General features: G+C 38.5%; 1 protein-coding gene across 1 annotated transcript in view; it reads right to left on the bottom strand.

The window, feature by feature from the left end:
• The window catches only part of csmd3b (CUB and Sushi multiple domains 3b), an 815,905-nt gene that overhangs the window by 160,528 nt on the left and 629,561 nt on the right, over window positions 1-25,816 (bottom strand). Inside the window, exons 16-20 of the mRNA XM_061908578.1 lie at window positions 23,329-23,467; window positions 18,348-18,535; window positions 18,093-18,281; window positions 9,861-9,977; window positions 9,576-9,791 (exon numbers count right to left, since the gene is read on the bottom strand). Coding sequence (XP_061764562.1) covers window positions 9,576-9,791; window positions 9,861-9,977; window positions 18,093-18,281; window positions 18,348-18,535; window positions 23,329-23,467 — 849 coding nt within the window. The remainder of the gene's footprint in view (window positions 1-9,575; window positions 9,792-9,860; window positions 9,978-18,092; window positions 18,282-18,347; window positions 18,536-23,328; window positions 23,468-25,816) is intronic.

The following is a 25,816-nucleotide window of genomic DNA, read 5'->3' as shown; positions in this document are numbered from 1 at the left end:
TTTACACACTTCCTTGTGGTCTACATAATATGTGTTGGATACGCTTTGGTGTACATTTTGCTCCACAGTCACTCTTATAACCCGTTTTTTGATGCAGGATGTTTGATTCTTGAGGCCTTCCAAGATTGCAAATGAAAGCATGGCCCACAACATTAGGCACTGCTGCCCACTCTGGCATCGATACACAGAAGCATACAAAATAAGATACACAGCATTTATTGTACTAGCAACCATTAATCGATTCAATCGATTCAAATAATTGTGTTGCTTTGATTAATCGTGTTATGATTATAACTAATACAAATTTGTACAATTATGGCATATTGTGCCAGGAACTTAAATAAGCAGATATAGTTTCCGCACGACCACTAACAGAGCACACATGGGAATAATGTTGTGGAAGAGAGCAGCTGAGAGTTTCTCCTTTGTTTTTTATTAGTACACACATGTTACAAAAGCAATTTCTATGTTGATGCTGTGCATTTTTAATAATAATAAAAAAATGAAGGTTTTGGTAAGTAAAAAAAAAAAAGGTTTATTTTAACTGATTTCCTTAAATTACTCATTCAGGCTATGCAGTGCGTTTTATCTGATTACTCGATTAATCGAGCAAAATAATCGATAGCTGCAGCCCTAAAAATCCCTGCATGCACGTTTAGGGTTTGGTATTGAATGTGGTACTTTTATGGGTAGGGACCGAATTCCGTCGGTACTACCGGATATCGATTAAAGTAAAATCAAACGGTGCCATATTTTAATACGTTTATAGCAGACTTGTCACATCCTGTTGTAGACTGAATACCGTCTCGAGGAAGCAATCACTCAAGCAAAACTCAGCCAAACTCCCTCTCAGTAATGTTGTAATTTTCAACCCAAACAAAGCAAGTATGCTTGATAGAAAACCCTCCAGGGTAAGGTGAGGCTCCACTCTTTCAAAATGAGCTAGCTTTATGCTAATTTACATTGGATTTTCCGTAGACAGGCTACTGTTAGAATTAGCGATAATACATAGCGATTTCAACGCTTCCAAATTTGTTAACGGAAACTATTACTAAGGACTTGTTCACATTGCAGTTCTATTACAATTATTTAGTCCATATGCGAGCCGTATCGGATTTTTCTTTCCCCAGTGAACAGCGCAATTCTGTATGTTTCATATACGTCCCAGGCCTCTTTCGTATGAAGATATAAATCAGATATGGTAAATGGGTTGTACTTGTATAGAGCTTTTCTACCTTTTTAAGGAACTCAAAGCGCTTTGACACTATTTCCACATTCACCCACACACATTCACACACTGATGGCAGGAGCTGCCATGAACCTCTCTAACCAGGACCAGGACCCATAAGGAGCAAGGGTGAAGTGTCTTGCTCAAGGACACAACATACGTGACTAGTATGGTAGAAGGTGGGGATTGAACCAGTAATCCTCAGATTGCTGGCACTGCCACTCTCCCGACTTTGCCACGCCGTCCCCAATATATATATTTATATATATATATATATATATATATATATATATATATATATATACATATATATATATATAGAGTCCTCAATGGGAACGCTATTGCACTTAGGTCGCATTCATTCAACTAGATTGTCATCAAAAAGCAATAAATGTCATAATTATTCATCAAAATATACAATTACAAATTCAATAATTGACAGTGATGCGGAAACCAGGTGAAAATAATGTTTTCAGAATTCATGTGAAGGTTTCACCACTCCTCCTGTTTGCGACTGCTTGCCCACAGACACGCTCTTCAAGCAGACATTGAAGCAAAATATCCCGTAAAACTCCCAGAGCCAGAATACTTGTCCTCTTCCTTCTTAATCTCCTTTTGCCCAATAATTCGGTTTAGAAAATGTTGACTGTGATTGCACAAAATCCTCGAAATTGTCACAAATGCGCCAATACCGAGACTGACTGGAATGGAAGCCATGTTTGCTTTCAAAAACATTGCAGTGCGTGCACATCATGACGTCATGTCCGCATGCAGAGCAGTTTGCATTCACATTAGAAATGGCATTTTTTTTTAAAGGGAAACGGCCACTACAAAAATTGGATTTGACAACAAAAAAAAATCAGAATTGGACATCCGACCCTGCAGTGTAAATGTAGCCAAAGGCCCCTTCTACACTGAGGTTATCCAGGCTAAATCCCACCTGACCTTATCCGTGTCCATACACACACAATGGTCATTTAAGACCCCTTACTCCCGCCGGCACAACGCGACCTAGTGCGAATGTGCGGAAAAAATGCACGCGTCATAGTCACCTCTGACTTGGAAGTGTATCCTTACCCTATGTTTCAATGTAGACTATTGCTACATTTCTTTTAACGCGTCCTTCTACACATCGGTGTTATTGTGTGCATGCCATGATTAGATGAAAACAGGACTGTCAAAGAGAAAAAATATTTCAATCCTGACAAGCAGCATAAAACTGATGAATAGATTCATGGATTCATCACACCATAATTAACTTGTAACCGATCTTAATTAAAAAAAATATGTAAAATCTTCAAAAAGTTTACCTTTTGTAAGGCTTTGTTATTCAGATTATTTCAATGAAAAAATCTGAGTGTTTCCAGTACATCATAGTACATTACTGTACTTTCATCAAATTGAGGGCTTTATATATTTACTAGAGCTGCCAGAAAAAAAAGAGTTAACCCATGTGATTAATTATGGATATAAACAGATTAATCACACACTTTGTTGGTCTGTAAAGGTTCCTTCAGCTTAATCGCGGATGGTTACCTGAAAGACGGCACGGGTTGTTGTACGGTCAGGGATCAGGCATGAGTGCAAAGATGGGAAAATAATTCAACGTTTGCTTCCTAGTAAAAAAAAAAAAACAACAACCTCTAACTGGACTTTATAACATTTTTTTATCAAGTTTGAGTAGAGATGTCCAATAATGTCTTTTTAACCGATATCCTATATTCCGATATTGTCCAACTCTTAATTACCGATTCCCTATATCGACCGATACCGATATATACAGTCGTGGAATTAACAAATTATTATGCCTAATTTTGTTGTGATGCCCCGCTAGGTGCATTGAACAATGTAACAAGGTTTTCCAAAATAAATCAACTTAAGTTATAGGAAAAAAATGGCCACATGGCACGGCCATATTTATTATTGAAGTCACAAAGTGCATTATATTTTTTTAACATGCCTCAAAACAGCAGCTTGGAATTTGGGACATGCTCTACCTGAGAGAGACTATGAGGAAGTTGAGATGGGCGTGGTTTGGGGGGGGGGGGGGGGTACTGCAAGGGATTCTGGGTATTTGTTCTGTTGTGTTTATCTTGTGTAACAGTGTGGATGTTCTCCCGAAATGAGTTAGTTCACAGTGTGGCACATATTTGTAAGAGTCTTAAAGTTGTTTAAATGGCCACCCTCAGTGTGACCTGTATGGCTGTTGAACAAGTATGCGTTGCATTAACATGTGTGTGTGAGAAGATGTAGATATCATGCCACTAGGCCGGTACGCAAGGGCAGTGTCTTTACGGTTTATTGGCGCTCTGTACCTTTCCCCATATGTCCCTGGGCTCAGTGGCGTTTTAAAGAGTCATACATTTTATTTATTGAAACCGACACCGATAATCATTAAACAGATACTGGTAATTTCAGATTTTACATTTTAAAGCATTAATCGGGATTTATAGAGATCTCCGATAATTTTGGACTGCCGATATTATCGGACATCCCTAGTTTTGACATAATAAATTATATGCGTTCATGTAAAACAGTGGTTCCCAAACTTTTTACCATCCCGTACCCCTTCAAACATTTAATTTCCAGCTACGCACTCCCAACTCCCAGTTTTTTTCCCCGTCTGTTTAATTTGACGTGAACAAGTAGCAACATTGTGTCGGGAGAAGACTTGAGTGCGAGACAAGTATGTATTTACAACGCAGGTCTATAGCGTTGGGTGGTATATTGCCTTTATCCATTAATCATACGAAAAAAATGGCTGGAAGAAAAAAAACAAAAAGTGAAACCAATGCATTTGTTCGGGATTGCCATCCAGGATTTTAGAACAGTTTTATAACCCTCCGCGGCAGACGTTTCCATTGGGCTTTGCTACGTTAAAAATAATGGAGTTTTTGTATTGTCGCTACGCGTCCGGTCGGCGTTGGCCTAATCGTAAATGGTAAATGGGTTATACTTGTATAGCGCTTTTCTACCTTCAAGGTACTCAAAGCGCTTTGACTCTATTTCCACATTCACCCATTCACACACACTTTCACCCACTGATGGTGGGAGCTGCCATGCAAGGCCCTAACCAGGACCCATCAGGAGCAAGGGTGAAGTGTCTTACTCAAAGATACACCGGACGTGACAAGGTTGGTACTAGGTGGGGATTGAACCAGGAATTCTCAGGTTGCTGGCACGGCCACTCTCCCAACCATGCCATGCTGTCCCCATGTACGCCCTTTAATCACCTCCTGTAAAATGTATAACATTTAAAAAATGTTCCTGGATAAAATTGCATTTGTGTCCAAATTTTAGAATTGTTTAACGTCAATTTAATAACCTGTGATTATTGATGATAAATCCAAGTTCAAAAGTGTGATTAGTCTGATTTTTAAAAAAAATGCTAAAATGCACTAGTGTAGGCCTACAGGCTGTGAATCAGTCAAGATAGTTCCTGCTGCAGCAATTGAAGTAAGTCTGAAGTCATTAGAAAGTTCAGCACATCTCTTCACAAAGCTTCAGTTTAAGTACGTTTCATTAACATTGTGCTGAATCATTTAGCAACATCGTTTATCCTCAAAGCATTTTCATATAGAGAAGTTCTCCACATATTCTTCATGATTTTAAGTCCAATAAACGCTCAGCCCGCTCAGGAGTTATTGGCTCATTGCTGGACACCTGGGGTTTCTTTTCCCTTTTCTTGAAGAAGAAGTTGGTAAGTTAGGCAAAACGCTTTACTTTTTTAAAAGCGCCATCATTGCTCTCGGAGCATGCGGAAGAGCATGAAACAAGAAGGGATAACATTGGAAGCTTGGGGCACCGGCTCAATAAAGCAGAGAGGGACCACTCTTAAAAAAGGGCTGCTAAAACAGGGTTTAGAGGCTACCAAAACTGCGCGCAAGCTCACGGCCAAATGCATGAACCTCATGATTTAACGCTTTAGCATTGTTTACACGATTAGCTAACATTGTAAAAACATTATGAAGTTCTTTAATAAGAAAATTTAACTTATTAGAAAGGAGATTAAAGACAATGCGTCCCAGCTACAACTGGGTTATAGTAACACAGATACGACTGTATATACGGCGGATACTGCAAATATCCAAAATAGTTTCTCTCGTTTTGATGAAATAACATTAGAGGAATTGTTACAACGTGTAAATGGAATAAAACAAACAACATGTTTACTTGACCCACTTCCTGGGAAACTTATCAAGGAGCTATTTGTATTATTAGGGCCATCAGTGCTAAATATTATAAACTGATCACTTTCCTCGGGCACTGTTCCCCTAGCATTCAAAAAAGCGGTTATTCATCCTCTCCTTAAAAGACCTAACCTCGATCCTGACCTCATGGTAAACTACCTTCCCTTTATTTCGAAAATCCTCGAAAAAATTGTTGCAGAGCAGCAAAATGAACACTTAACGTTTAACAATCTATGTGAAACCTTTCAATCCGGTTTCAGGGCAAATCACTCGACTGAGACAGCCCTCGCAAAATTGACTAATGATCTATTGCTAACGAAGGACTCTGATGCGTCATCTATGTTGCTGCTCCTCGATCTTAGCGCTGCTTTCGATACCGTCGATCATAATATTTTATTAGAGCGTATCAAAACACAAATTGGTATGTCAGACTCAGCCCTGTCTTGGTTTAACTCTTATCTTACTGATAGGATGCAGTGCGTCTCCCATAACAGTGTGACCTCGGACTATGTTAAGGTAACGTGTGGAGTTCCCCAGGATTCGGTCCTTGGCCCTGTACTCTTCAGCATCTACATGCTGCCGCTGGGTGACTTCATACGCAAATACGGTATTGGCTTTCACTGCTATGCTGATGACACCCAACTCTACATGCCCGTAAAGCTGACCAACATGCCGGATTGTAGTCAGCTGGAGGCGTGTCTTAATGAAATTAAACACTGGATGTCCGCTAACTTTTTGCAACTTAACGCCAAAAAAACGGAAATGCTGATTATCAGTCCTGCTAGACACCGACCTCTATTTAATAATACAACTTTAACATTTGACAACCAAATAATAAAACAAGGTGACTCGGTAAAAAATCTGGGTATTATCTTCGACCCAACTCTCTCCTTTGAGTCACACATTAAAAGCGTTACTAAAACGGCCTTCTTTCATCTCCGTAATATCGCTAAAATTCGCTCCATTTTGTCCACTAAAGACGCCGAGATCATTATCCATGCGTTTGTTACGTCTCGTCTCGATTACTGTAACGTATTATTTTCGGGTCTCCCCATGTCTAGCATTAAAAGATTACAGTTGGTACAAAATGCGGCTGCTAGACTTTTGACAAGAACAAGAAAGTTTGATCATATTACGCCTGTACTGGCTCACCTGCACTGGCTTCCTGTGCACTTAAGATGTGACTTTAAGGTTTTACTACTTACGTATAAAATACTACACGGTCTAGCTCCAGCCTATCTTGCCGATTGTATTGTACCATATGTCCCGGCAAGAAATCTGCGTTCAAAAGACTCCGGCTTATTAGTGATTCCTAGGGCCCAAAAAAAGTCCGCGGGCTATAGAGCGTTTTCCGTTCGGGCTCCAGTACCTCAGTAGAAGCATTTAAGTCTCACCTTAAAACTCATCTGTATACTCTACCCTTTAAATAGACCTAATTTTTAGACCAGTTGATCTGCCGCTTCTTTTCTTTCTCCTATGTCCCCCCCTCCCTTGTGGAGGGGGTCCGGTCCGATGACCATGGATGAAGTACTGGCTGTCCAGAGTCGAGACCCAGGGTGGACCGCTCGCCTGTATCGGTTGGGGACATCTCTACGCTGCTGATCCGCCTCCGCTTGAGATGGTTTCCTGTGGACGGGACTCTCGCTGCTGTCTTGGATCCGCTTGAACTGAACTCTCGCGGCTGTGTTGGAGCCACTATGGATTGAACTTTCACAGTATCATGTTAGACCCGCTCGACATCCATTGCTTTTGGTCCCCTAGAGGGGGGGGGGGGGGGGTTGCCCACATCTGAGGTCCTCTCCAAGGTTTCTCATAGTCAGCATTGTCACTGGCGTCCCACTGGATGTGAATTCTCCCTGCCCACTGGGTGTGAGTTTTCCTTGCCCTTTTGTGGGTTCTTCCGAGGATGTTGTAGTCGTAAGGATTTGTGCAGTCCTTTGAGACATTTGTGAGTTGGGGCTATATAAATAAACATTGATTGATTGATTGATTTATTAGATTGATTGCAACTGGACTGTTTGGTTTGTCTTAAAAAATGATGAGGGCTTCACGGTACAAGAGGGGTTAGTGCGTCTGCCTCACAATACGAAGGTCCTTAATAGTCTGGGGTTCAATCATGGGCTCGGGATCTTTCTGTGTGGAGTTTGCATGTCCTCCCCGTGAATGCGTGGGTTCCCTCCGGGTACTCCGGCTTCCTCCCACCTCCAAAGACATGCACCTGGGGAGAGGTTGATTGGCAACACTAAATTGGCCCTAGTGTGTGAATGTGAGTGTGAATATTGTCTGTCTATCTGTGTTGGCCCTGCGATGAGGTGGCGACTTGTCCAGGGTGTACACCGCCTTCCGCCCGATTGTAGCTGAGATAGGCACCAGCGCCCCCCGCGACCCCAAAGGGAATAATTGGTAGAAACGGATGGATGCATGTTGATGACACATTCAGCAACAAGCAAGCGAATGTGTTTTCAACACAATGTAGCATCCTTGCTAGCGGCTAACATTCCTCCACAGTGCAAAGCCACTTCTAAGTCAGCAATCGTCGCCTCCATGTTGGCAAATAAACGACGTGCCTTACAAGTACATTATCACTGGAGGACAAATCTAAAACAAGAAAATAGGCTAACCACAACTTTGAGCTCTTGAGTTTATAATCAAGTGGGCGGATAGATACAAATATTGACAATAACAATACCATGTATACTATCAGTACATGGTCCATACTACAGTGATTAGATCAATATTTTTACTATCAAAAAAATTGTTTTTGTTATTGTTTACAAACTCACGACAGAAATCACTGGACACAGCAGGGTTTTAGGGCAAATAAGTATTATAAACCAATCTATTTAAATCTGAGTCAATATTAAAAAATTATTTAAAAATGTAATTGATATTCTTACATGGTCATCCTGTGTTTTTGTCTGAATAAAGTTAAAGTACCAATGATTGTCACACACAAACTAGGTGTGGTGAAATGTGTCCTCTGCATTTGACCCATCCCCTTGATCACCGCCTGGGAAGTGAGGGGAGCAGTGGGCAGCAGCGGCGCCGCGCCCGGGAATCATTTATGGTGATTTAACCCCCAATTCCAACCCTTGATGCTGATTGCCAAGCAGGGAGGTAATGGCTCCCATTTTTATAGTCTTTGGTATGACTCGGCCGGGATTTGAACTCACAACCTACCGATCTCAGGGCGGACACTCTAACTTCTAGGCCACTGAGAAGTAAAATTGTGATCAAAAATTGAATCGTTCAATGGTCTTGAAAATTTGAAGTATCACTGTGAGCATTGGTATGATCAAAACTGCCGCTGGAACTATTTGGATCCCCTAATTTGTAGTAACGCCCGATATGTAAAGTATTTAAACAACAGAATAACAAGTGCATATTACATTTTGACATAAGTGTAGATAGAACCATGTTAAAACCAAAAGTAATCAGACATTAATCAATAAATTAATTAATAGTTAATTAAATAGTTTTGAGAAAATAATACAACCAGGAATGATCCAATACATTACTGCACATGTCAACAGCCAAATTAGGAACCTTTGTAATCCGTTTTGAAATGGTTTTATTATCATTTATTTGGAAAATAATATTTTGTGATCTATATCGCAAGACTGCAACATATAAGCTATATGGCCCATCCTTACCACAACCCATAGGAGGCGCCACATTGAAGAAATTGACACTTTTTCCGTTAATTTTTTTTCATGACTGTAACTCCGAGGGGCGGAACATCTTGTAAAAACTATTACATCACCAGTAGTAGGCACCAAAAGCCCTTCATAGCTCTTGGATTCAATTATGCATGCCAGTTCATCCGCAAAACTTTGGGATATAAAGCATTGAAACCATATTGAAGCACATTTATCATAGCTTTGTTCACGCAGTGAAAGGAGCATATTCATCACCTGTTATACGATCTGGTTGTGCAAGGTCAGCTAGCAGCCTTCTCCGGAAGGTGTCTTATGGACATCATGTCTCTCTTTGACACTTTTGCACTACTAAAAGCTTCCTTTCCGTAGCTTTCCGGCCTTACACCCGGTTAAGCTTGTGCTGTTTTATTGATCTATGCTTCTTTTTTAGCTCCACAAATAAAGCCAGCTACTCTGTGGCGTGGGTTCGTACCAGAGATCACAGACGGAATGTCTTACCAGTGAACGTGATATTGAAGCCCTCGTAGGAAATGGAGAAGTCGGAGATGAATCGCAGCTGCGCTTTGAAGTTGCCATAGAGACCGGCGTTGATGTTGCCAGGCAACTCGTTGCCGGTCAAGCGAGCCAGGGGCTGCAGAAAACTTCCGTTCTCCGTCACCAGCAAGTAGTCGTGCTGGTCTTCCAGGTGGAAAGTGTTGAACTGGAACTGGACGCCTGCGAAGAGAAGTAAGGTGTTGTTATTTGATTTCCAGGCTTCATGCAATTGAAAACGGTCGCTCTTGCCTTTGCCATGGCTGACTTCTACAGTCCAGGTGCAGTTAAGGGATGAAGGGTAGCTGTCAGGATAGCCTGGACTCAGGATGGTTCCCCAGGGGCCTCGGACATCGCCGCCACATAAAGCTGCAACCAATCAAGCAAAGAATAAATAGACAAAAAGGACGTGTCTAAAAGTTGACCTGCATAGAAACACATTGGAAGTCTATTGGGTCTGCAGCACGGAAATATTGGAATTCACTAAAGGTGTAGTACACTGACATAGTCAAAGTTGACAAGGGTTTCAGTGTCACGCCTATGGATTATGTTTTGTTTTTGTCATGTTTGGTCATGTTATGTTTTGTTTTTTGGACACTCAGTTCTGTTTTTGCTCTGCCTGGTTTGTTTTGGTCTCCATGCCAACTCATTGATTTTCACCTTGCCCTCAAGTCACGCCCGGTCCTCAGTTCTCACAGCTGCTAATCATTTTTACAGTCATTATTTAAGCCATTCTGTTTCTGTCTTCGTCCTGGCAACTTTACCTACCTACCTTACCCACATTTCCATGTACCTACCTTCATGCCTTGCTGTTCGTTTTCGACCACGCCACGTAATTTTTGTATTTATGCCTGAGTGCAAGTTTTTGGTTTGTTATTCATGCCACAGCGCAAGTGTTTTTGTTTCACGTTTTTAGTTTACAGCCTTTGTTCTAGTCATTTGTTTTTGTAGACAAGTATTTGTCAAGTATTTGTCAAGACAAGTATGTGCGTGCCATTGTTTGCCTTTTTGTGTAGTTTTGTTAGAATATCAATAAATATGTACTCACGTTCACGCCTGGCCCGTCCTAAATATTTTCTGCATCAGAGAAACAATCCAAGTCCAAGTCCTTGTGTGACATTCAGCATATTGAAAGTTTATGGAAACACTGAAAGTTTAATAAAGTTGAGGTGCACAGCCATAATGACAAAGAGGGTGGCAAATTGATCATTTACCAAAGATTTGTTGCACGGACATGATACATAACTGTTTACAATGGGTGTGGACGTGTGGTACATCGAAACATACTGTTTACATGTGGATCAAATCATAGATATGTTGACGTAATCTACTTGGTCTGCAGTATAAAGAACCAATGACATTTACTTACAGTGTGGTGGTGCATGAACGTAATCAAAGTTTAAAAGAAATGTGGCATGTAGAAACATCTAGATTTTTACTAGTTTGCAGCATAATGAAGCATTAAACATTTACTAATGGTGCATTGCAGAGACATGATCACATTTTATTGAAAATGTACTAAGGGCATAAAAACATAGTTAAAGTCAACAGCAGGTGCTTTGGATAGACATAATGACAGTAAACATAGGGTGCGGCGCATATAAATATAGTTGAAGTTTTCCATAGGTGTAGTGCAAAAACATAATCACATTTTATAGGGGTGTGGTGTGTAGAAGAATAGTTAAAGTTCCTTATAGTTGATGTGCAGAGACAAAAGGACAGTTTACAAAGGGTGCGAGGGATTGAAGCGTATTTACAGTTCACTAAGGGTGTGGTGCACAGACATAATCCAAGTTTACGAAACATATTGAACATTTATTAAGGGTGAGGTGCTTAAAAAAAAGTTAATGAGGGTGCGACATGGAGAAGTGTATTGAAAGTTTACAAAGAGTGTGGTCTATAGACAATTAAAGTTTATGAGGGTGCGATATGTAACTTCTTAAAGGTTTACGAAGAGTGTAGCACTAGACATAATGACAGTTTACAAGGGGTGTGGCGTTTAGAAGTGCATTTAAAGGCTGGTATATACTCTCGCGTCGCATAGGTTGTGTCCTCCCTGACGGTGTCTTGTTTGATTTATAGATCTTCCGTTGGGGGTGGTGCCAGACTAATTCTCTTCCAAAACAGTGTCTCCAGGAGGAGCATTTGCTAACTAGATACTGTGCATTTCCTTCCTGTGAAGAGTGACTATGTACAACTACGGAATCACAACATCACCAACTTTGTCTACACTGGAACTAATCATACACAACAATCAGTTTACTTTTAATGGAAGTTTTACTTTACCAGACGAAAATACCTTCATGAAGAGAGTCTGTGCAACTTCTGAACGAGTCGCGGTATAGGACACTATTATTACTGCAACAACATTCGGCCGTTCAAGGCATGGGACAAAATAGACTTAACATGTAATTATAAATAAACACAACTGTTAAATAACTATTTAAGTTAACAAAATGCTGGTGTTTATGGTCATGTTCAGAGTTCATATATGTTTGTAAATTTACCGTGCCTGAAAGACTATTGATGTAGAATGAGAAGTGTGTGTGAGAGAACAAGAAGTGCGTGCATGAGAAAGAATTTGTGTCGGAATTTAACCTGTTAGCACAAGATTGTTAATACAAGTTAAGTGTTGTACTTTCACTTTGTGACTTCCTCTGGACACAACAACAACACAATAAGCAAAAAAACCCACATTTAGTAATTATTTTGATAGCGTACCAAGATATCAAGTACACGATATCAGTATTCATGTAAATGTTTAAATCAATGTTATTTTATTTCATACAATAATGTCTGCATTTAAAGCACAAAATCTGCTTGGCTGTGTTCAGGGACCCCCTGGCAAAAATTGACCAATCACAGCTCTGTGTTCTGCATCGCCGGCGACGGAATTTGGGGGGAAGTGCACGTAGGCTACGCGGGAAGCTACGCGGGAAGCTACGCACAGGCACAGGGGAAGACGGCGTCGCCTACACAAGCTACGCGAAGCAAGAGTATACACCGGGCTTTAAGTTTACTAATGGTGTGGTGTATAAACATATTGAAAGTTTAGAAGCAATGTGGCGTGTAGAAGCGTATTAAAATTTGCAGGGACATAATCAATGTTTGTAAGGATGTGGTATGTAGAAAAGTATTGAAAATGTACAAATCGTGTGGTGCATAAACATAACCAAAGCTTACGAGGGTGCAGCACATATTTGCATAGTCAGAATTTACTGAGTGAGTGGTGCATAAATATAATCAAAATTTACAAGGGTGCTGCACATATAAATGGAACATTTAGCAAATTATGCAAATGTATTAAGGGCTTGGTGAATAGACGTATTGACAGTTTACTAAGTAGAAGCATTTAAGTTCCATCTTAAAGCTAATTTGTATACTCTACCCTTTTTAAATAGACCCCCCTTTTACACCAGTTGATCTGCCGTTTCTTTTCTGCTCCGCCACAAAGAAGAGGGGGGGCCCAGATTGGGTAAACACAGATGAGTCGCTAGCTGTCCAAAGTCGGGACCCAGGGTGAATCACTCATCTGTGCATAAGTTAGGGACGTCCCTGTGCTGCTGACCTGTCTCCACTCAAGATGATCTCCTGCTGGCCCCACTATGGATTGGACTCTCTCTACTATGTTAGATCCACTATGGACTGGACTCTTACAATATTACGCTAGATCCACTCGACGTCCATTGCCTCCAAGGTTTCTCATTGTCATCCTATTGGGTTGAGTTTTTACTTGCCCGTGATGAGGGATCTGAGCCAAGCATGTCGGTGTGGCTTATGCAGCCCTTTGAGACACTCGTGATTTAGGGCTATATAAGTAAACATTGATTGATTGATTGATTGATTGATTGATTGATTGACTAAGGGTGTGGTACATAGGTACCGTATTTTTCGGACTATAAGTCGCAGTTGTTTTCATAGTTTGGCCGGGTGTGTGACTTATACTCAGGAGCGACTTATGTGTGAAATTATTAACATATTACCGTAAAATATGAAATAATATTATTTAGCTCATTCACGTAAGAGACTAGTCGTATAAGATTTCATCTGATTTAGCAATTAGGAGTGACAAATTGTTTGGTAAACATATAGCATGTTCTATATGTTATAGTTATTTGAATGACTCTTACCATAAAATGTTACGTTAACATACCAGGCACCTTCTCAGTTGGTTATTTATGCGTCATATAACGTACACTTATTCAGCCTGTTGTTCACTATTCTTTATTTATTTTAAATTGCCTTTCAAATGTCTATTTTTGGTGTTGGGTTTCATCAAATAAATGTCCCCCAAATATGCGACTTATACTCCAGTGCGACATATATATGTTTTTTTCCTTCTTTATTATGCATTTTCGGCAGGTGCAACTTATACTCCGGAGCGACTTATACTCCGAAAAATACGGTACAATCAAAGTTAACATGAGTAAGATACATATGTATAAGCACATTGAAAACTTAATAATGGTGTGGTACATAGACAATGGCAGATTATAAAGGTGGGTGGCGCATTGAAGCTTATTTAAAGTTTACAAAGAGTGTGGTACATAGACAAAGTTTACAAGGGTGCGACATGTACACACATATGGAAAGTTTACCAAGTGTGGTGCATAGACAAAATGACAGTGGACAATGATTGTAGCACATATAAGTGTGGTGCATAATAACATGTTGAACGTTTGCTGCATGGGATGTAAAAGTACACTGGACGTGCGAGAAACACTGGAAGTTTATTAGGGGTGCGTTGCATAGAAACATTAAAAGTTGTCAAAAGTTGTTTTTAAAGGTTTAAAAATGATTGTAGTTTGTATTTCAAGATGCATGTTTTCAAGACATTCACAGCAACTGTTTTTGTTTTTCATGTAGGGAATACGGCCCTGAGTTGACCCTGCAATTTGCACGGCGGGTTCAAGCGTACCACACACACATTGTTATGCATTAGAAGGAGCTCAAAGTTGAAACTGGGCCCTTCAGAAAAGCTGCATTGCTCACATTATGCATACTAATGCAGCATATGGGCCGGTGCTCCATTCCGGCTCGCTCCAGTTGCTTCATCCTACAGTCGGACAACTTGCCTGTCATTGTCGTCGCAATAAAACCGCTGCGAAAACACCATTAGTGGCACTTCAAAAGTGCAATGCCGGCAGAGAATTTCGCAAGGTCGGAAAGTTGTACTCCGGAAAGACCTTGCAGCGCGGTAAAAGAAGATCACAGAATCTGGCCAGTCAGTCGTTGAAAATTACAACTACCCTTCCTTCCGCCAACTAACAAGTTGGAGTAAGTCGTGACAGCAAGTTACGGCCGCAGAGAGGCCCCGACCTAACACTAATGCTTAGCTGGTACGACTGCACGCACAGCGCCATCATTTATTTATACTTTGCTGCCAGAAAGCACTGAATATTGAATGTTAAGCTGGGTGAGAAATTTTGATTTTGATTGTCTCTTTTTTTCGCCTTCAATATCTGCTGTCAGCTTTGATTTCTGTCCTCTCATTCTTTTCCTGGGCGAAGAACTTAACGTCTTATTACCGTCACGGCGAGACAAAGCATCTTACTGCATCCATCACCACACACGTAGCATCCAACTCAGTTGGAAATAAATTTTTAGACAAGACATCATGATTGTTTTGTCAAATTGACCTTGTGGAGGAGTTGCAGTAAAAAAAAACAAAAAAAAAAGTTTTCCATTTTTTTCTGAAATTTCTTAAAGGTTACAAGAGGTGCGGCACACAGACTCTACTCAAAGATTATAATTAAATGAAAACAAAAATAGAAGTGTATTCGGGATTGGTGTAAAAAAACAGGGAAGGTTTACTAGAGGTGTAATTTTATATTGGGGATTTAGTAGGGGTGTGGCACACATAGAGTTTGCTTGGTGTTCAGCACAGAAACCTGAACGTTTCCTTAAGGTGTGGTGTATAGACTTGACATATATTTGTTGCATCTGATGCTGTACATAGAAACATAGTAAACGTTTACTGTGGTGCAACACAATAAAAGAAAGTTTATTAATAGTGTGGTGCATCGAAATATTTCATTTTTTTCTAACAGTGTGGTATATGAAAACAACTTTGCACTGCAAAAAGTCAGTGTTAAAAAAAAATTAAAATAAAAAATAAATATAAAAATAAGGGTACTTTTTATTTTTTTTGTCCTGTCCAGCTGCTCGGGCAAATCATATAGTTGATGTAGATGCCCATATCGGCTGTTCAGATGTACTTTACAAAAGAGAAGTGTAGGATACTTCTCTTGTTGCCTTATTTGAATTTGACTTTATTAAATGTATTTATACTATCATTTGGTGCAGCCGGGCCGGAGCAGGAGGGGGTAGAAAGAGCAAAACAGGAAGACAGAGGGGTAAATTGTGGGGATAAGACGGGGATTAGACAGAGAGACAAAAACAACAACAGCAAACACAACAATAACAACAACAACAGTAGAACAACACCAGCACATACAATATGTATAAATATGATCGCAAAAGTGATAGCAAAGAAACAGTTAGTGAAATAAATAATAATATAGAAATGACAATGAGCATTTTTACACTACAACTGGCGCAATACAAATACCAATAGAAAATGCGCTATTGATCATAAACAATACCAATAGTTTACCTCTATTATCAACAATACAGTTGTTCAAATGCAACAATACGTATACATAATGATAGCTAGAAAGATACAAGAAAAAAAGGAATACCAAAAGATGGAGGGGAAGAGAGCGAGGCAACCTATATTAATCTTGTAGATTGTTATAGTAACAATGGGTTAAGCTTTGTCAGTATGCCATGTGTTACCCAGTTTACCCTAGGGCATCAACGTTGATATATAATTTAAAGGTACTTTACTTGAACTAAACAAAATTATCTGCCAAAAGAACAAGAAAATTTGGCTTGTCAAAACTTTCCAAAACAAGTTAAATTAGCTAACCTCAATGAACCCAAAAATACCTTGAGATAAGTATATTGTTACTAATAACAAGTGCACTTTTCTTGGTAGAAAAAAAAATTAGACCTTTTTGCTCAATATATTGAAAAATATTGTTAAATTAAGTAAATGCTAGTGCCATTATCTTGACATAATGATATGTGCTCGGCATCATGATTTTTTTTTTTCATGCTTGAAGTAAGAAATTATTACTTTAAAAAAGTAGTTTTATACTTGTGAGTGTTAATGACACAGCTTTGCATCAGTTGATATTCTAGGTTCAAGCATGTTTTACTCAATATTGGTCATAAAATCTAAGCAACAAGCTGTAATATCTTACTGATATCATTTAGGACCAAAATCCTTAAAACAAGTAAAACATTCTATCATAAAATCTGCTTAGTGATATTAGTTATCGTATCAGATAGAAAATAGGCAAATATCGCCATATTTTAGATATTTAATCTTACTAAGATTTCAGATTTTGCAGTGTGGAAGTTTACTAGGAATGAGATGCATTAAAATATACGGATAATCTACCAAAGGTGTCTAACATAGAAACATAGGGATAGTTTACACGGGGTGACATGTAATTAATGTCATCAACGTCTAATGCATAGAAATAGGAATTTGCTGAAATTTTGTAGAGGTGGGGTGTGAACAAACATTTTATATTTTACCGGAGGTACGGTGCACAGATTTACACTGAAAATTTACTAGTTGCGAATAAAATAATACAAGAATTAGTCTAAGTATGTGCGTAATAAAAACACCTACAACGTTTACAGGTGTTGTGCACAGAAATGTATCAATCATATCAAAATATTAATAGGTACAGCATATAGAATTAAAAGACACATTCTGAAAGTGTACTACAGGTGGAATGCAAAGAAACCCATGAAAATATTACTAAGCATAAGGGACACAAACACATCAAAAGTTGATTACTAAGAGTGCGGTGCACAGAAACTACATATACTACTGTACTATACTGAATACTAAAAACCTACTTGTAGTGGGAGACATTGAAACTACTGAAAGCACACCTAGGGTGTGGCGTATACAGAACATATTTAAACTTTACAGGTGGTGCGGCTTGTAAAAACATACTCAATTTTGCTATACGTTCGGCACAGGAACACTCAATGTTTAATACTTGTGTGGTGTATAAAAACTACTGAACGTTTGGTCTAGGTGCAGCACATAGAAACATATTTAAGTTTTACTAGAGGTGCGGCAAAGACATTAGTAACAACTACAACAATCCAGTGCAGCGCATAGAAATGATGGCCCAGATGACGACATGTTCTCTGCATGTACAGTATCTGTGAGTGTTTCTACTGTACGCTGTGTGTGTGTTTTCCCACTATTTCTTCTTTAATAGAGCTGCCAGCATATTGTGAAGTCTCTTGGCGGCAACTCAGTATATGAATGCAAATGTATGTTAAGTACGGACTGTACATAACTGAAAGACGGAATTTTACTAGAATGCTTCTGCAGAGGATTAATGACGGTTGTAAAAAAAAATCAAAATACAGCCTTTTGCCTTGACTTACCGTCACACGTGGGCAATGCGTGGCTCCACCAGTGGTTTTTCTCACAAACCAGTGGCTCCTCGTGGCTCAACCTGTAGCCGGAGTCACAGCCGAACGACACGGTGGACCCGATGGAGAAGTCCTGCCCGTAGCGGATACCATTCACAGGTATACCCGCGTCCAGACAGGAGTAGCTGTCCACGGTAACGCCTGAAACGTAGAAGACAAAGTAATAAAGCCGTGTCGGGTGCATTCGCAATCAGACTTTGTCCTTACTTTCGTATAATATTTTAAAGCCGACGTTGGAGTGGCTGTTGTCGGTGGTGAAGAGCAGGTAGAGGAAGTTGGTGCTGCTGAAGAGAAACTGAGGAACATGGGTGCCGTTGAGGGATCCCACCAGAGGCGACAGTAGGTTGGGTCCATCATGGATTTCCAGGAAGTCGTAACCCAGTTCTGTCTGAAATCTGTGGGGAAACAAAGCACCTTCAGTACTGAGCGCATTGTTTTCATTTCTATCATTAACATTCCAGAATTGCGCTGTTTTGAAACAGTGCAAACTCGTCGTCAAACTCGTCGTGGTTTTTCGGATGATGCATTTCATAACAAATCAGTTTCAAAAGAAAATATTGAATCGGATCGGATGTATTTTATTTAAAATGACTCTTTTATCTGAAAATTTCAGCCATTTTGTTCTAGATATAATTTAAAACTCTACAAGGTGTTTGTTTTACCAAAAATAGTAGGCATTGATTAAGATTCTTTAAGGACAATCATATTTTGACCAATGGATGCCAAAGGATTAACTCAATCTGTTCCATTAGTGCAGGTGTAGGGAACCTATTGCTATGGCCTTTTGATGACTGCATCTGCCTCTCAGGTAAATCTTTGCTGACATTGCTTAACACGATGAGTAATGAATAATTCAGCTGGTAATCACGGTGTTAAAAATGACGTTCGAAATATAAAACATTCTCCTGCATTTTAATTCATCCATTCGTTTTCTGCCACACCTGTTCAAGAAGTCGCATTAATGGTAAGAAGTATTTCATTTATTATTGGCTAACTTCAGAATAACAATGTTATTAAAAAATACAACACTTATAATACTCTAAAAATGTTGGTCTTACTTAAAAATGCACACATTTCCCGACCCCTGCTTTAGTGATACCAGTCAAGGTTCCTTTGTTAATGTATTTAAAATTAAATTATTTATAAGAAACGATTTTAGGAGAAAACATCACACCTGATAGCATGAAACTGCGATATTCTTGCTTTCAACTTGCTTGTCTAATGAAGCTGGAAGAACATACTGATGCCATTCTGATTTTTGTCAATCTTCTATGTGATAGAAGATTATAATTCTCTTAACATAATGTATAGCTTATAGTTCTTATAGTTCTCTCTTTATAGGACTCTTGCATTAATAAGTAATAGGAAGTGGTGAATATTCTAAAAAGTTGACGATCTTGGATCTAAATCTTCCACCAAATTGTTTTATTATACAGTAAGGAAGGGATTCATATTGCTTCATTCGTGGGTGGATCTTGCGGGAGGAGAAGGAGAGGAATTTTCAGCAGGCTCCATTGAAAAATTATTAAACCCCCGTTCAATCATTTTGCAATGGAGTCTACTGAAAATGATTGAAAGCGCCACTTTGAATGAATGAATGAATGAATGCTTTCTTTTGAGCCTTGCAAACAAAACAAGAGAATGACATGAAATACAAAAGAAATATATAAATATATTATTTTTACATCTGCATTGAAAACATTACATGTGACTAATCTTTTGTAGATGTCAAGATTGGCTCAAAAAGAAGTGGGAAGAAGTAAATTTATTAGGTCCCACCCCTATACATATACAATATATATTTACAATATATACTACAATAATATATATAATATAATTCAGTTCAGTGGTTGCTGCGTAGATGCTATATATTATCTATATATAATACATTTAAATTAACACACACGTACATATATACATATGTACACACACATATATACACACACATATATACAATTTATATATATATATATATATACATATATGGGCTTCACGGTGGCAGAGGGGTTAGTGCGTCTGCCTCACAATACAAAGGTCCTGCAGTCCTGGGTTCAAATCCAGGCTCGGGATCTTTCTGTGTGGAGTTTGCATGTTCTCCCCGTGAATGCGTGGGTTCCCTCCGGGTACTCCGGCTTCCTCCCACTTCCAAAGACATGCACCTGGGGATAGGTTGATTGGCAACACTAAATTGGCCCTAGTGTGTGAATGTGAGTGTGAATGTTGTCTGTCTATCTGTGTTGGCCCTGCGATGAGGTGGCGACTTGTCCAGGGTGTACCCCGCCTTCCGCCCGATTGTAGCTGAGATAGGCGCCAGCGCCCCCCGCGACCCCGAAAGGGAATAAGCGGTAGGAAATGGATGGATGGATATATATATATATATATATATATATGTATATATATATATATATATATATATATATATATATATATATATATATGTATATATATATATATATATATATATATATATATATATATATATATATATATATATATATATACATATATATATATATATACATATATATATACTTACATATACATACATATACATATACATACATATACATATACATATATATATATATATATATATATATATATATATATATATATATATATATATATATATATATATATATACATATATACACATACATACATACACATACACACACACACACACACACACACACACACACACACACACACACACACCTATATAAATACTATATATATAATATACACTTTTGTCTAAACATTATTAACAGTTTATGGTGCCTATGGGAACAAGCTTTCATTTTGACTGCGATATTACTGGTTAAAAGTGGATCTGTGGCTGTGGAGCTACTACCCCTGATCAACAGGACCTGAGGACCACTCTTGCTATGTGTCCTATGCTGTGCATTAAAAGAGACCAGGGGAGCCCCCTGCCAGAGGAGTTATCCACGAACATAAGATCCCCCACTCGCCTGCCCTGTACTCCAGATAGTGTACCCAAATCCCTTCTCTTAGTTTCCATCGGCACCAATTCTTTAGTCAGAATTCATATTTGTTTTTACATTTGCAGAATATTAGTATTACTCAAACTGCATATAGGATTGTTTGTATACACACACACACACACAGACACACACACACACACACACACACACACACACACACACAATTCAATGTATTCCTCTTATTGATACTAATTCATATAGTTTAACTAGTTGGGTGATATCATAGAAGTAATAATAATAATAATGATAATATCAACAATGACTAAACAATAATAATAACGATAATGATAACAATAATAATAACAATATGAACAATAGCAATAGCAATGACAATAAATGATGACAATAATACATATAAAATAATGAAGATGATGATGACGATGATAATAACAACAACAATAATAATAATAATAATCATCATCATTACTAGCCAGTGATGGAGTTTAACACTTAGGCGTCCATGTTCACATTCATATACATTGCCCATACTGTTTTTTTGTATCTTGTTTTGAACTGATGGACATTTGGACATTGCTTGAGCCCCACATCCAATCCGTTCCAAAGTTTCACTCCACGCACAGACACACACAAACGTTTTCTCGTAGTTCTTACTGTTGGAATAGTAAAGATACTACACACCCTTAGATAATGAATTCCTTCTCTGTGTTTGAAATGTATTTGAATATTGGCAGGTAGAACCTTTTTGTTTGCTTTAAATAGTAATTGAGCTGTATTAAAATCAACTATACCAGGCAGTTTTAATAATTTAGATTATAAAAATAAAATATTTGTGTGGTCACAATATCCCACCTTGTGTAGAATTCTTATTGGACGTTTTTGGAGTGTAACCAGGGGATGTAGAGAAGTTTTGTAGTTGTTGCCCCAGATTTCTATGCAGTAATTTAGATATGGCAAGACCAATGAACAATATAATAAATGCAGAGCTGTGTAATTTAAGAAGAATTTGGATTTATTGATAATAGAGATGGTTTTGGAGATTTTGCTTTGTATATGTCTTATGTGTGGTTTCCAGCTTAATTTATTATCAATAGTGACTCCTAAGAATTTAATTTCTGACACCGTTTTTTAGAATCACGCCATCTATATTTATTGCTGGTCCTGGATTGGAATAGCCGAATAACATAACTTTTGTTTTCTTTAAATTAAGGGATAATTTGTTTATATCTAACCATGTTTTTAATTTTGCAAGTTTATTATTTAGGGTGGATACAAAATCTGTATAATTATCGTTAGAATAGAAAATATTAGTGTCGTCTGCGAATATGACTAATTTTAATACATTTGATACTGTAAATATGTCATCAATATATAAGTTAAATAACTTGGGACCAAGAACAGATCCCTGTGGAACTCCACAAGCAATGTCCAAATGCCCAGATGTAAACTCGCCCATCTTCACAAACTGCTGTCTTTGTGTTAAATAGCTCCTTATCCAAGTCAAAGCTACTCCCTTTATTCCATATCTGTATAATTCTTTCAGTAATATTTGATGATTAATGGTGTCAAATGCTTTACTCAGATCCATGTAAATTCCAGCTGCTTATTTCTTACTATCTAAGCTATTGGTTATCTCTTCTACTGCATCAATTATTGCCATAGATGTTGACCTTGCTGTCCTAAAACCGTATTGACTTTCATAATTATATTATGTTTATCTATAAATTTCTCTAATCTAGTGTTATATAACTTCTCTGAGATTTTGGAAAACTGCGGGAGCAAACAGACAGGTCGGTAGTTTGTGAAGATGTGTTTGTTCCCATTTTTATTTATTGGTATTACCTTTGCCATTTTCATTTTACATAGCAACTGATGCTGTGGTTGAATTCGGAATTGCCCCAAAACACATTTTTAGATATTGAAGCCCCCAATTCGTCACGTTTCAAGTGTCAAGTAAACCGTGACAAATGGGGCCATATGACTCCCCTCCCTACTGTAACTCAGAATGGCTTTTGTGTGATGATAATCACATTTTGACAAGTTGAGTGCTTAACTGATCTTTGTTCTGGACACTTGCCCCATGTTGTGTCAGGTATTTGTAGAGTTCTTGCCTTGCTAAAAACAGTACTTGGGGATTGATTGAGGATTGGAACAAGTATTCTAATTGATGGTAAAAAGATCAGTCCAGTCAGATTCATCGATAGCTGTAAAATGTGTAGCATTACCTGTCAAAGGTGACTTTAATGGAGCGTCCTGGTTCTGACTCGATCACCCATTCACAGCTGAGGGAGTTCTTGTAGTAACCGGGCCAACCAGGGGACAAAATCACGCCATTGGGTGCTGAATAGTGGCCACCACATGGAGCTGGCAGACAAGAGTAAACAATGGTGAGGTCATCTCAGTTCAGAAGATTATGAGGTTGTCCTACATGCCGCCAACTGGTGGACAGCAGCTCAGTTAGTTCCCTCTGGACCGGGACAGATTTTCCATGCAGTCTCTCCTGGACCCGATCAAATCCATCCATCCAAATGGCAGAACAGCAGCAGACGGATGGTGTTGAAGTTGCTTTGTTTATAACACTTACTCAAGAGCGTGAGGGATGGCCACAATCTGACAAAAGCCCCGATCCAAAATCTATCTTGACGTCGCCAGCAGCAAGCAACAGTGCTGAAACAGCTCCCTTTTTGCAAGCTGGCATTTTTTTTATTTGTCATGCAAGTGTGAGAGAGACTCAAAGGCACTTGGTTAAAAAACTAAAGACATATCAGTAAGCAACATTAGCGTCTGAACACATAAATAAAGGCTGATAAGTGAACATGTTACAGTTGTGATGTGCCATACCATTGATTTTCTTTCCGTTTTGATACAGAGTACAATTCAGGCTGGTATCGCCGATACAGATCCAATACTGATACTTTGTGCAAATATACCCAATGCGTCTAGTCAAATTTTAAAAGAAGTGTATTTCAAGTGTCGCTGCTCTTGGGGAATCATCTTCAGACAATATAAAATCATAGGGTGAAACAAATGATGCCGTTATTCTGCACTGAGTGCGTTATCTTATTTGTATTCAACTCTGCATCCAGTTTCTTCAAATAGTTGACAATAAAAGGATCCATACACTTGCTGTTTTACAATACAGAGTGACTCATTTTAATTGCCAGTCATTTTCTTGAAGTAACAAATGATGGACTGAATGACTTTGCACGGTACAGTTGGCACATTACGTACTTACCTAGGCGGAAGAAAAAGTGTTTAATTTAGACAACTTAATTTACAGTACATTCTGTTCCTGTTAATTGTATACATTATTTCCAATAATTGAAGTATCAAAAGTATTAATATTTTAATATGAGAGCATAAAGATCTGATCCCGATGGTATTGATATTTCTCTATGGATCTGCACACCACTCACTACCTTACAGGCCATCTCAGGATAAATGTATTTAAAATAATAATAATAACTAAATCCAAATAACATTTTAGGAATGTTTAGCTTATTTTTAAAATGATTTTATACAAGCTTTTGGCATTGAATGTTAAAATCATTTTCAAATATTTTTTCTGATCTTACTGTAAACGGATTAAAACAACAGATCACGCAGCAATAGGCAGAAGAGGCAAATTCAAATGTATTTTTGCTGCCACAAAATACTGACAAAAACATGGCTGACATTCCATGCGTCAATAGATTCAACCACGTGTGACGCCTATAAGCATGTTGAAAGTTTATTAAGCGTGTGAGCCACCAAAAGATCCAGACTTTTGCACCTTAGAAAGCTGACTAAAAATATGGCATGTACAAACTAGACGTAGTTTATTAAAGAGGTGGCACGTAGAAATATATCTAAAACTACTAGGATGTTTACTCGGGATGTGGTGCGTAGAAAAACACTAAAGGTCTATTAAGTGTACAGAAGAACATATTGAAACTTGACTGGGGGTGTGGCAAATAGAAGCATACCAAAATTAAACTAGAGTCGTGGTTTTTAAAGGGGAACATTATCACAATTTTAGAAGGGTTAAAACCAAAAAAAATCAGTTTCCAGTGGCTTATTTTATTTTTCGATGTTTTTTTCAAAATTTTACCCATCATCTAATATCCCAAAAAAAGGCTTTAAAGAGCCTGATTTTCGCTATCTGTAAATCCAGCCGTCCATTTTCCTGTGACGTCACTGCGTGACGCCAATACAAACAAACATGGCGGATAGCCCAGAAATGTATAGCATAGTAGCTCGGATTCAGACTCGGATTTCAGCGGCTTAAGCGATTCAACAGATTACGCATGTATTGAAACGGATGGTTAGAGTGTGGAGGCAGATAGCGAAAACGAAATTGAAGAAGAAACTGAAGCTATTTAGCCATATCACGACGGACAAAGGCAACGCGGACAAATTCGGCGATCGCTTTCTAACCAACAATTGCATCTTTTGACCACTGGAGCAACTTAAATCCGTCGATTGGTAAGTGTTTGTTTGGCATTAAATGTGGGTGGAGGGAAAGGCTGGATGCAAATATAGCTACAAATTTACATACAGCTAGCCTAAATAGCATGTTAGCACCGATTAGCTGGCAGTCATGCCGTGACCAAATATGTCTGATTAGCACATAAGTCAATAACATCAACAAAACTCACCTTTATGATTTCGTTGACTTTATCGTTGGAAATGCATCTGCTTTGAGTGTCGCAGGATACACATCTCTGTTCCATC

Source organism: Nerophis ophidion, linkage group LG08, assembly GCF_033978795.1.
Source record: "Nerophis ophidion isolate RoL-2023_Sa linkage group LG08, RoL_Noph_v1.0, whole genome shotgun sequence".
NCBI classification, from domain to species: domain Eukaryota; kingdom Metazoa; phylum Chordata; class Actinopteri; order Syngnathiformes; family Syngnathidae; genus Nerophis; species Nerophis ophidion.
The sequence above is the reverse complement of the archived record's forward strand: the minus strand, read 5'-3'. Positions and strand labels throughout refer to the sequence as shown.